The sequence below is a fragment of the Diabrotica virgifera genome, chromosome 9, assembly GCF_917563875.1.
Source record: "Diabrotica virgifera virgifera chromosome 9, PGI_DIABVI_V3a".
Lineage (NCBI taxonomy): Eukaryota > Metazoa > Arthropoda > Insecta > Coleoptera > Chrysomelidae > Diabrotica > Diabrotica virgifera.
This window is the reverse complement of record NC_065451.1, coordinates 74,853,237-74,866,545: the sequence shown is the minus strand read 5'-3', so window position 1 is coordinate 74,866,545 and position 13,309 is coordinate 74,853,237. Positions and strand designations below refer to the sequence as shown.

At 32.9% G+C, this 13,309-nt stretch overlaps 1 protein-coding gene across 1 annotated transcript in view; it reads left to right on the top strand.

The window, feature by feature from the left end:
* LOC126891008 (uncharacterized) overlaps positions 1-12,375 on the top strand; it is a 41,780-nt gene extending 29,405 nt beyond the window's left edge. The window contains exons 3-4 of the mRNA XM_050660188.1: positions 3,289-3,351; positions 11,942-12,375. Coding sequence (XP_050516145.1) covers positions 3,289-3,351; positions 11,942-12,375 — 497 coding nt within the window. The remainder of the gene's footprint in view (positions 1-3,288; positions 3,352-11,941) is intronic.
* Positions 12,376-13,309: the final 934 nt, after the last annotated feature.

Sequence of the window (13,309 nt, the reverse complement as noted above, 5' to 3'; positions counted from 1 at the left end):
CAATATCAATCCCAAAAAGGCTCCAGGATTTGACTTAATAACAGGAGAAATACTACAACAATTACCTAGAAAGGCCATCGTAAAAGTCACAAACCTTATAAATGCAGTATTCAGGTTGCAATATGTACCAATAACGTGGAAAACATCTGAATTAATCATGATTCCCAAACCAGGGAAACCAACCAACAAGGTAGAATCATACAGACCAATATCTCTGCTACCAATTTTATCCAAACTATTTGAGAGGATATTGCTAGCACGAATGCAACCTATACTCGACCACAGGGAAATTGTTCCTTCCCACCAATTTGGATTTCGCAATAAACATTCAACAATAGACCAAATTCATCGAATAACAGATATTATAGAGAGATCTCTGGAGGAGAATAAAATATGCTCAGCTATTTTTCTAGACATAGCAAAAGCATTTGACAAAGTGTGGCACAAAGGCTTGTTACTAAAATTAAAAAGATATCTTCCCATCCAATTTGTACATCTAATACAATCATATTTGGAAGATAGAACTTTTAGAGTTAAACAGGAAGGCGAATATTCAGAATTACGGCCAATTAAAGCAGGAATCCCACAGGGCAGTGTTCTGGGACCCATACTATATTTATTATATACTTGTGACATACCTGTTACAGAAAATATTAAACTGGCAACATTTGCAGACGACACTGCAATACTAGCAGTCGGTGAAACATTCGAAGAAACAACTAGACACCTGCAAAATGCAGTAAACAAAATAAACACCTGGAATAATAAATGGCGCATAAAAATCAATGAAGGGAAATCTGCCCATATCGATTTCACCTACAAAAGAATAAATAGTCACCCAGTTAGAATAAACAATAAAATCGTTCCGTACAAGAAAACAGTTAAATATCTAGGGCTACATTTGGATAGCAAATTAAAGTGGCAGGAACATATCAGAAAGAAAACCGAAGAACTAAAACTGAAGTACAAGAAGTTATATTGGTTATTAGGTAGAAGCTCACAACTTACAATCAAAAACAAAGTATTAGTTTACAAACAAATGCTCCAACCAGTATGGTCCTATGGTCTACAGTTATGGGGCTGTACTAGTGAGAGTAACTATGCTTGCCTTCAAAGAGTCCAAAACCGAATACTAAGAAACATAGTCAACGCTCCATGGTATATCCGCAACAAAGACCTACATCGGGAACTTCGTATAGCAACAATCAAAGAAGAAATAAAGAAGATTGCCAAGGGTCACGAAAAACGACTCCACAACCATACAAACAGGGAAGTGTTAGAACTTTTAGATAATCAAAACCTAGTCCGCAGGCTCAAACGCACCAAACCTTTTGAACTTGTGTGATAGTGATAAATCTATAAAAATGTCAGTGTCAGTTTAAATTCGGACAGTGAACCTAGCCACAACAGTGATGTGTGCAACAATAATTATTAAATTCTAAGGTGAACCGTTGGGAATACCTAGGACAGTACAGTAGTAGATTAAGTTAAATGTAAAATGCTGGTTAGTCTTAAGATTAGGTGCATTGTAAATTTAATAAATAATAAAAAAAAAATAAACTTCGAAATACACGTTGAAAATGCATTTTCCTTATTCAGCAATGAATATTTAATTTCTACATCACCACTTTAGTTCACAAAATTTCCTAAGGCTCTTACGAATCGAATGCAGTAAGTTTCATTAAGATCCATCCAACTGCAAAAAATGGTAGGCTTCGGTCTTTTTGCTGCTAATTTTCTCAACGCTTGCACATAGTTGGCATTCTAAAGTTCTTTCTCTTCAATCCTGATTCCTCTGAGAGAGTGTTGTGGTCGACGTGATGTCGTGTATTGTTCGTCTCCAAAGATCTCTGTCTCTAGTCATTTCTTTTAACTCATGCATAGGTCTTTTACATATTCCTGTAATTTGATCGATCCATCTTGTTGAGGATCTTCCTCGTGATCTTCGGCCTTCCACCTTTCCTTGTATAATGGGTCTTTCCATGTTTTCTGTGTTTGTTCTCGTAACATTGCTCATTTACCAGAACAACGTGATATTTCAAAATATCTGATTTTTGTATTATCTGTTAAATAAATCCGCCGTATTTCATTCTATATACTGCAAAAACGTGGTATCTTTAACATAAAAGTAAAGTATGCTTTGGAGGGACAGAGACAGAAATGATGTGACAACTCATCTTGTAGCGTTGTTTCTTTTGGACACCTCGTTATTTTCAATAGTGTGACGTATTAGTTGTGATCTGTTTGGCGTAGGGTGAAGTGCTCTCTGTTTTCACAAACAACGCGACATCACGACTATACCACCCTGTTATTACAAAGATAAGCTACAATCTAATATTTAATTTTATTTCTAAAATGTAACAAAGGTATTTGACCCGTTAATCCAGAAAAAATTCAGTAACATGTGAAATAATCTTATCATTGATATCACGTTCTTGTTGTAAAAATATTATTTTTCATAGGTAATATCACAAGAAGAACCACTTTTGATGATAAACTGGATATTTTTTTTTGATTATTTGTTGTTGTGCACTTTTTCCAGAAAAATTATATTATCTCACAGTCTACTATGTCATTATATCACGTTATACATACTAATAAAAATTCACAATGAGAGTTATTTTTGCAGATGAGATCGCGGACTAAGAAAATATTCAAGTTAGCATTAGAAAATACATAATTGTGCTGTTGCTGGATTGTCAGGTAATGAGGTTGTTAATACTAAACAATAATTCTGATTTTGATAATGTTTTTGGTAAATGAGAATTTTATAAATTTTATTATTTGCTATTGATATAAATGTAATATTTTGTAAATAATTAATGTTGTTAATCCCAGAAAACATTATCGCTGCGAATCGGCAAGTAGCAGCAATTCAGTAAGTAGATCATTAAGTAGTTCTACAAAGAATATCTCGTTATTTCACGAAGGTAAGTACTTTATTAGCAAAGTTATACAACAATCGCAATCAAGAGTACTACAAATAAACAAACCAAGACACGTTCACTGTTACAAGGCGCACTCCCGAAGTCCCGAATCATAACTTACAATGTATAAACTTTGTAAATCATCATTTGGGATTTACAATGTATACCTATACATTGTAAATCATGATTCAGGAGTGCTTCTTGTAGCAGTTAACGTGACTTGGTGTGTTTATTTCTAGTGCATCTTGATTGTGAATATAGTATAGTTTGTTATTAGTTTTTTTTATATTGCAGAACAATATGAATTAGGTAGATTTTTGTTACTGTTTTCACTGGTCTACATATTTTTTTTATTTTGTAGATAGTGATGATTCTGTCAATGATCCCAATTCTGAACTAGAAGAGCCAGAACGTAAGACTGAAAGTAAGATGATATTGAAAACTGCTGTGACAACATTCTATATTCGACAAAATACACATAAATTTCTCCTTCTACATCGGTTACTATTGACACTTCATACAAAGATACTTACCAAGATAAAACGTTACAGGACAACTTAAAAAATGTACATTCAACTAATGTAGAGAAAAGTGTAACTACTACGCAGCATGAGTCGAGAGTAATCGATGAAACAGGAACGAAAAAGGAAAAGAAGATAATAAAACAGAAAAGTGAATGGAAGAAAAATGTTGTGAAAATATTAAGAAACAGTGGAAAAGCATACCAATCCTCAAAATCCAGTAAAATTTTTCTGGAACACTCTTTAAAGTCACCATGCAAAGATACCTGCACATTCAAATGTCAAGTAAATCACAGTGAGTCAGCTGCAACAACTTTTAACACAATACTGGGCTCGGGGGACATTGAAAAACAATAATTATTGTCCATTCTTAGCGTCGAAACAACGTCGTAACAAAGTCGTAACAACGTCGAAACAGTTGTCCCAAAATATCCTTATATCAAAGTTGACTCTCATGGATGTATTGTTCCAAAGCGTAAAATTAATAATGCCTATTTTTAACTGTGTCTGGTGTGAAAACCAGAGTATGCAAAACCTTTTTTAAAAACACATTCAGTATTAACAACCGTCCAATCGAAACAGCTTTAGAAAAAGAATAAAAATACTAATATTTCTTCCATGAAGGTTTGAGCCATGAAAATCATAGAAGTTAGATGAAAACATAAAGAATGGATTCCATTCTCGTTGGAACTTTACTGCGCTGAGCAGATGGGACGTGAACTATAAATTGTAAAATTGCCTCGTCTTCCTTAGACTCAGCATCCGTTATGGCTTGCAAATTGTAGTAGCCTCGGAGGTGTTACCAGAGAAGGTTCCTATTGTTTTCAGTCTGGTGGGATGTAGAGTAGCATTATGCTGTTTTATATGGCATTACATTGAAAACTTAGTCTTTTTATAAAGAATGGAGTTAGAGAGTTCTAAAAGCAATACCGAAAGTTGACTTAATTACTTAATACTCATAATACTATTATCTACTTAATTGTTCATTTACAGCAATTTTTTACTCCTGGTGTTCAAAGAATATTCATGAATGATCATTATCACAATTTATTTTAAAATATTTTATAACTTTCAATAAACATATGAATAAAAACCATGTGTTTTATTTATTTAAGTTACCTAAAATCAGAAAATTTTATCATCTACAATGTTACAAGTTAATTTATTGCATTACTTTCTTTCTATATTTTCAGAAAGAATGTGATATATATGTTAATTTTTTTTGCATGTCTTAATTCTATAAGTATATTGATAAAATCTAGGTAAAATGATTAATTTTATTCAAAGCTAATAGTTAATCTATACTCCAATTACAATTTCAAGCAAATTAATTTAGTCATTACCAGTTTATGATTTTTTGAAACATAAAAAGTGTTCTCCTGTAAAATTGTACTTTTTGTGTTATCACGTTGTTCTGGTAAATGAGCGACATGTCCAAAGTATTTTAATTTTTAGAGATGTACTTTACTGGAGAGCCGTTGGCTAACTTTGAGCTCTCTTAAAATTGAATTATTTGTCCCACGGTCGCACAGTGTGTCGCTTATAACAAACTAGGTGGACAAAATTATTTTTCATCCTATTTACATTTGTATCGACCAGTTAAGTAATTTGATATTAAAATAAATCATTTTTATTAGTCAAAGACTAAATTAGAGGCGTTCGTCAGGGAAATATATAAAAAAATTAAAAGATTTTCTATATTTAATGCATATTTTATGGTAGACACTTCCTAGTCTGCTTGTATGAATGCGTTGTAGATTTGGAGTCTATGTAACAGGCTAATGCTTCATCTCCACTTAATTGCCTACCATCCTGCAAGCTATTCGATTTTTTATAATTGGAAGATGTAGCACCTACTGAGCATTCACTTACGCTCCTAATTGAATTGCAACGTTTCTTTTCCCTACTGCACGAGCTGCTACTTCTGACGCAGTTACCAACTTCCCCACACTGCGTGATTCAACGAGGTCCTCAACTATACGTTTTTTTGTTTTAAACGATGCCTCGTCAAATTTTTTCCGTGGTCTTCCTATCGGAACCTTGAAATAATATGGACGATCGCGGCACAGTACATTGAGCTTCAAATTTGATGTGCTCATTCAACCAACTTTCATTAGTTGCCAAAAAACGCTGTTTTGATCTTCCCGCAGCAACCCATTTATCAGAAATTTTGGAGGCATAATTTGCTATCCTCATTCTGATTTTCCTGTCAGAGTCCTCTGTTAGGTCTCTAAAATTAAATTTTGTAGAAAGGAAACTCAAATAGAAAACAATTCTGTTCTCCTTTTGTTGAGCATTTTACCCATTCTTCAAAAAATTCCCTCCTCGGAAGACAGTGCTCTAAAAAAAATGATGTGCTCGAGTATGCAGGTTATAATAAGTCTTATTATTAATGGGAAAGATGCAACTATGACAAATAGCAAATTTAACCTGGATACAAATGGTACAAGTCATTACCACCCTTCCACACTTTGAAAACGAAGAAAATTTCCTTCGTTCGTCATACAAATTTTTTTTAATATTCTTTGATTATCAGATAGATTTATTAAATTAGAAAAAATTATCAGTTACTATCATAAATATTATCCACCTTCAACAATTAATATTTATAAATTAAGGAAAACTTAAATTTCATGTGATTTTTATGATCTACGGAATTCAACTGATTTATTCTATTACAATAAAAATACGTACCTTTTGACGCTATTACTCAAAAAACAAAATGATGTGCAAGCGTGTGCAGTTTATAATAAGCCTTATTATCAATGGGATAGGTGCAGCTACGACATATAAAAAATTTAGCCCGGGTACAAAAGGGTACAAGTATTTCCCACCCTTCCAAAGTTTCAAAACGAAGAAAATTTCCTTCATTCATCATAAAAACTTTTTTTAATAGTGTTTGGTTATCAGATAGTTTTGTTAAATTAATAAAAATTAGCACTTACCAATATAAGTATTATCCATATTAAACAATTAATCTTTATAAATTGGAGGAAACGTTAATTTCGTGCGATTTAAATGATGTCCGGAATTCAACTGATTTATTCTATTACAATCAAAATACTTACTTTTGGACATTAGTACTCACACGGTGGATGTGTCAGACACAAATAAATATTAGAATAGGATGTTTTGATGTATTCTTTACAATATTCAAATAATAATTCTTTTAGTTTTGAACATGACTTTTGTCCAGCTACTAGGCTCAACGACACACTGTGGGTCAGTCCAAATAATTCGTAACATTCGTCCCCGAACGAAGCTAGGACAAGGACAGATAATCCCGGACATAAAATCCCCGCAAATTATCCCTGGACAAAAAATCCCCGGACAGAAAATCACCGGACAAATATTCCCCACAAATTTTTTTGGACAAAATATCCCCACAAAAAATCGCGGACCAAAACTCCCCAAGAAATATTTGCTGACGAATAGTTCTCTAGAAAGTTTTCCTGAAATCTTAACAAATTTCGAATTCCAATTCCATGCTGAAAACTTTAAATTTTACATGACAAAAAAGTGTGAGTTTTTTCAAAAATCGTGGAAAATATGGGGAATGATCTAAGGCCCCGTTTTCATGACAGGCGCTTAACGGATGATTACAACTACATACATTTTACTTGAGACCGTTCGTTCACATGCCAACGCGCGTCTTAATGACCTAAAACGCGCGTTAGCATGTGAACGGTCTTCACTAAAATCATTGATTAATAAGTACATAGATACCTCACCTTTAGGTAAAACCGAATTCAGTGTTAAACTCCGCCCACTTACACCTCTTTGCCCCTCAAGTCTAAGTACTAACTGGCTGGACGGTGGCGACATTTATTGAAATTTTTGCCAAGATTGAAAAATAAATTTGAGTCGCTTGGCTGGCGTAATAGACAACGATATAAGGGTAGTATTCAGCATTTTAACAAATAATTTTAACGCGATTGTAATCTCTATTTTGGAATTCCGATTTTACTTCAGATAAAACGCTAAAAATTGATTAATAAAAATAGTGAAGAGGTTTCTTAAAAATTATTTAATTATTAATACACTACAAAAAAACAACAAAATAGAAAATACATAATAAAATTAGCAGTGATAATTCACATGTAAATTATTTTTTGCAATTTGTAAAATAATGATATTTTCAGAACTAATGCGAAATAAACTATTTGAAGTTGATATACAGAATTTCTTTCCAGATCTAACCCATTCACCCCAGGTAAAATATTGCAAAACCTCCGAATTTTAAAGAATCCATTGGATTGGCATGAAATTTGGTATACATATACTGATAAAATGACAGGGAATTTCCAACATATAAATAGTTGAGGGCCATCTGCCTAGGAACAATAGGTAAAAGCTGATAAACGGACAGGATTAGAAAGTTTAAAACATCACTAATTAGATCATATTTCAAAACAAAGTAAATAAGTATATTTGAATGTTAATTATTTTCAAACTAAGATAGTAAAATTAAAATTTTAGAAAAAAAGATATTTATTATTTCTTGTTCTCAAGAAGTACTTTCATTATTGACAATATCGAAACATTTTATTATTAAAAGTCGAGAACAATTAAAAACCACGTTCATGTTTATATGAAAGTACTTTAAAAATGAAGGTATATTACTCTTGAGAAGAATTAATATTTTTTAACAAACTTGGTATACGACTCATAATATTTGACATCTGATTCTTTCATTTTGAGTTTTAGGACGTGCAAGTTTTTATCAATAATACATTTTTCCCTAAACTGAATAAAAAAGTTTCCATATGATTCCAATGTTTTAAGACATACTGATATTGTTTTCCTGATATTATAAAATACTTGTTAATATCTACTGTATATATAAACTAAAGCTAATAGTGTAGTTTAACATTCAGTTGAGTCCACGATTATTTACCCGTGCGTCATTAATACCTGACGAGATAAAACACATACTTTTGATCTAGCATCATTCTCTTCCACGCATGAAACTAAAGACAAACCAGCTACCGCCTGTTATTAAGTAAAAACACATGTTTTTTATGAACGCACTAGACTAACTCTATTGCGCACAATAGAGAAAAAATTTTCTAGAGGATTTTGGTTCAGAAAAGATGTTAAAAGATATGACACATTATATTATTTTTGAAGTTCCTCCCACAAACATAAAACTGAGAAAATGGTCCACTGAAAGCCGTGTAGACAGTGAATATTATTTCTCTCTTTTTGATTATCAAAAACTTAAATTTTTTAAAAATATTCTAAACCTGCTTTTAAGTTTTCAGTTGACTTGCTTAAAGTTGACATTGGCTTTCTGTTTGGATTACTATCACTACAATATTTGCTGTTAAGACCATCAAAAATATTATTTATAATTTTCAAAAATTCGGCAGTAAGAGAAGCCGTTTTGGTGTGTAACTGCCCTACAGACATTGCTGTTGATATTGCTGAGGCAATTGAGTTGGAAAAAATTTGTGCTGCTAATTTTACACGCATTTTTTGAAAATTATTAGGGTTTATATGAACGTTTGTCATTTTCACCATGCATCGTACTCTCACACTGGTTTTATCGATGTTGTATGTGTATTCAATATCTTGCCACGATATTTGTTTATATTCGGCAAAAAACGTCAACTTTTTGTTAAGAAAATTATTTCTTAGACTTTTTAATAAGTGGGGTGTATCGAACACAGTTAAAATCCTCTGATTTCCTATTTCTATTGCAGGCTGATCCTTACATGCGCCTAACATCGAGATTTTTGGTATCTCTAACAATTTTGTAAGTTATTTTGAAAAAAAGTATATTTTTCAAAATTTAAATTTTTAAAAATTTTACTTTACAGATCATATAAACACAACATAAGTAAAATAATTTTTGGAGCGGTGACTTAGTACGCGGAGTTTAAGATACGGAGTATCTTAAATGAACTTAATCGTTACGACTTCATAAGTTTCTTGACTCGTGTATGTATTGTTTATATGATCTGTAAGTTTCATCGGTTCAAAGTCCTTATTATTGAAAGGGCTGTAGTTAAAAGGGGTTGAACGAGTCACTGATCACGAATGTATGCAAATTTAGTAACACCAAATCTTAATAAATTTTTGTCTAACAGAAAAACAAAAAATACGTGATATTCAGAAAAGCAATGCTGACTTTTTTGTGTTTTTCGAGATTTTTGGTATCTCTAACCATTTTTAAGTTATTTTGAAGAAAAGCATATTTTTCAAAATTAAAATTTTTAATAATTTTACTTTGAAACCAAATTTTTTCAAAAATAAGCTTTTTGAATCGATGAAACTTACAGATCATATAAATACAACATAAGTAAAATAATTTGTGGAGCGGTAACGATTAATTTCATTTAAGTTGCTAATTAAGGGGTGGTCCTCCCGATTGTTTTTTGCAAAGACACAAGGGACCAACTTTATTTTGAGCGTAACTTGCTTAAATTTAATGTTAGAAACTTTTTGTAAAAACAAAAATAAAGCTTTTTTTAAACACTTTAAAAAAGTTATAATGGGTTTTCCCAAAAAGTGCTTAATTTTTTGGATATTTCTCGTCGAAATATTCTATTTGAAATTTGGTGAATATTAATCTATTTTTCATTGGCTATAACTCTGGTTCTACGAGATCCAGAGACCTAACGCGTACAACATTTTTTTTTTTACTTTTTTATAGGCTATATTTTTGCTAAGAACGCTTTTTTCGACAAAATACTTATAGGTCTGGATCCCACGTATGCAAAAAAAAGTTGATTAATAGCAAGCTGAAAATTTGTTAATAGCTTAAGGGTGTCGAGTCGGAGAAACTTTGATATATGGGAACACTGGAACAGGGGCAGTTTTAATTGTGGAACAGCTTAAAAATTTGGAACGGTCTAGACCACGAAAACGGCACATTTATTTTGTCCGACAGAACAGACTTAAACTCTCCGAACAGAGATTAAACTCTCATGCAAAAATCAGACTGCTATTTATCACCTGTCATAATTCTCTAATAGAACTAATAGAATAATAAAGCTCTATAGAACAAAAGTTACTTAAAATTAGTCAGTTTACCCATTTCCGGACTTATCTTGGACATATATTTTTTCACCCAAAAGAGGGGGTGAAAGTCACCCCCAGGGAAAAAGCACACATCGGCACAATATCACTTCTTCTGTTTGACATGTAAGCTATACGTATGCCAAATTTCATGTCAATCCAAGCGGTTCTTTAAAATTTAGACCAAAAACCGTGAAAGAATGGATACGTCTTTCAGGGGAAATTTAAAGAAAGATATATTATTATTTGTTCCATCGTTTCTTTCAAAACATCCCGCGTAAACACACTTATGCGTTACAGAGGCCATTTTATCTAAAATGTGAGTCCTTTTTTTTAATTTTGCTATAACTTGTCACAACACTTGTCACAGATAATACACCTATAGGGTAAGTTCGGCCCTGACGCTACTCCTACCTCCTCGCAAGTCAGAGAGGGAATGAGAAATCTCGATACGGTTTTCGAGTAGCGCCATCTAGTTGTTGATACGTCTTTCGGTTACCAAGAGGTGAGCTATCTAGAGGAATATTTATAATCAATGCTAAAATGTATGTAGTTGTAATCGCGCGTTAAGCTCCTGTCATGAAAACGGGGCCTTAGATCATTCCCTATATCTTCCACGATTTTTGAAAAAACTCACACTCTTTTGTCATGAAAATTTGAAGTTTTCAGCATGGAATTGGACTTCGAAATTTGTTAAAATTTCGGGAAAACTTTTAGATAACTATTCGGCAGCAAATATTTCTTAGGGATTTTTTGTCCGGGATTTTTTGTAGGGATATTTTGTCCAAAAAAATTTGTGGGGAATATTTGTCCGGGATTTTTGTAGGGATTTTTTGTCCGGCGATTTTTTGTCCGGGGTAATTTGGCCAGGGATAATTTGTGGGGACTTTTGTCCGGGGATTGTTTGTCCGGACCCCACCCTGTGTTTGTGATCAATGATCTCAGATAACAGTATAAGCTCATAACCTCTAACCCAGGGCTTCCCAAACTGTGCGTCGCGACGCCCTGGGGCGTCGCGGCTTTGTTCCAGGGGCGTCGCGTGTCAGCGCGGACTTTTATTCGATATTTTAAACTGATATAGTGATATATGACTGAAAATAATATTAACTGGGATAACTGTGTAGGCGTGTGTACGGTGGTGCCCGAGCGATGCCTGGACAGTATGGAGGACTACAACAAGCTCTCATCAAAACCAAGGCTCCAAGTGTAAAATGGACACATTTGTCATACATAGAGAGGCCTTAGCAGCAAAGAAATTAGACCTGAATTAAGTGTTGTGATGGATAGCATTATTAAAGTGGTGAACTACACACGACCCTTGAAATCAAGATTTTCAAGAACTTTGTGCAGAAATGCCTTTAATTTATTAATACAACTCTCGTTGGCTGTCCAAAGACAACATACTCGGACATGTATACGAATTAAGAAATGAATTTTACACGTATCTGCATTCAGAATTTATTAATTCAGAGTTTATAATAAAATTAGCATACCTCTTGGACATATTTAAGAAATTAAATGATCCTAATAAGTCTTTGCAGGGAAACAATACTCATATCCTGCCATTGGCAGATCAAATTACTTGGTTTCAAAAGAAGTTGTTCTTATGGAAGAGAAAATTAGAATATCAAGAAATTGACTATTTCCCTGCTTTACAAGGAATTCTACAAGAAAAATCGATAGAAATCCTCGATCCCTCTTTAAAAAATATGTTTACGCAACACATGTCATCATTGAGCGAACACTTTGAGAAATATTTTCCCGAAGATCTGGAGCAATATGACTGGGTCAGAAACCCTTTCCAGTTATCCACACAATTGACACTTTTAACAGAGGAAGAAGAACAACTGACAGAATTGTCCTATGATTCTAACCTAAAGCTTTTGGAGCTCAGTTTCTCATGAATATCATGCCATCAGTATTTCTGCATTAAAGGTTTTATTACCATTTGCGGTTGCAGTAGTAATTAAAAACAAGTACAGGTCAAACATAAACGTAGAAAAAGAAATGAGAGTGGCAATTTACAAACTGAAGCCCCGGTTGCATAAGCTGTGCTCAAAAAAGCAAGCACATCCCTCACATTAACCAGCCAGTTACATAAATAAATACCTATAATATCCCTTTTTATTTTTGTGCCTATGTTTTGATTTCGTTCTTAATTTCTAATAAAAATTATAAATGTTCAAATAGTGTTTTTGTTATAATATAACTATAACCTGTTACTTACTAGGTTAGTACTAAAATTTGTAAGTATTATTGGGGGTTGGGTTGAGGGGCGTCGCAAAAAAAATAGCAAAGTCCCAAGGGCGTCACAGTACGAATAAGTTTGGGAAGCCCTGCTCTAACCGACTAATTGTGGTTATGTGTGGATGATTGTTATACCGGGTGTCCACTTATATTTTCCCCCATTTTAACTGCCTATAACTTCTAAACCGCTCAAGATAGAAATATGCGGTTTTCACTGAAATGTTTTATTTTAGTAAAAGTTTTGTCTGAATGGATGGAATTTTTTATATCGCTTTCAAATACGAAATAAAAAATGGCGGATTTTTGAAAAGAACTTTGTTGACTTTTTTTTAATGGAACACCCAGTATATTCTTTTGTAAATTGAAAGAAAGGTCATTCGCCTATCTAGCGATATAAAGTTTTTCAAAATCGGTTGTCAAATCACTGAGTAATTAATTTTTAAAATCAGAGGTGCAACGTGGATATCACATACTTAATAACATAACAAGCAAGTTATATGATTTCCACATTGCATTTCTCATTTTAAAAATTAATTGCTTAATCATTTGACAACCGATTTAAAAAATTTTTATATCGCTGGATAGATAAAT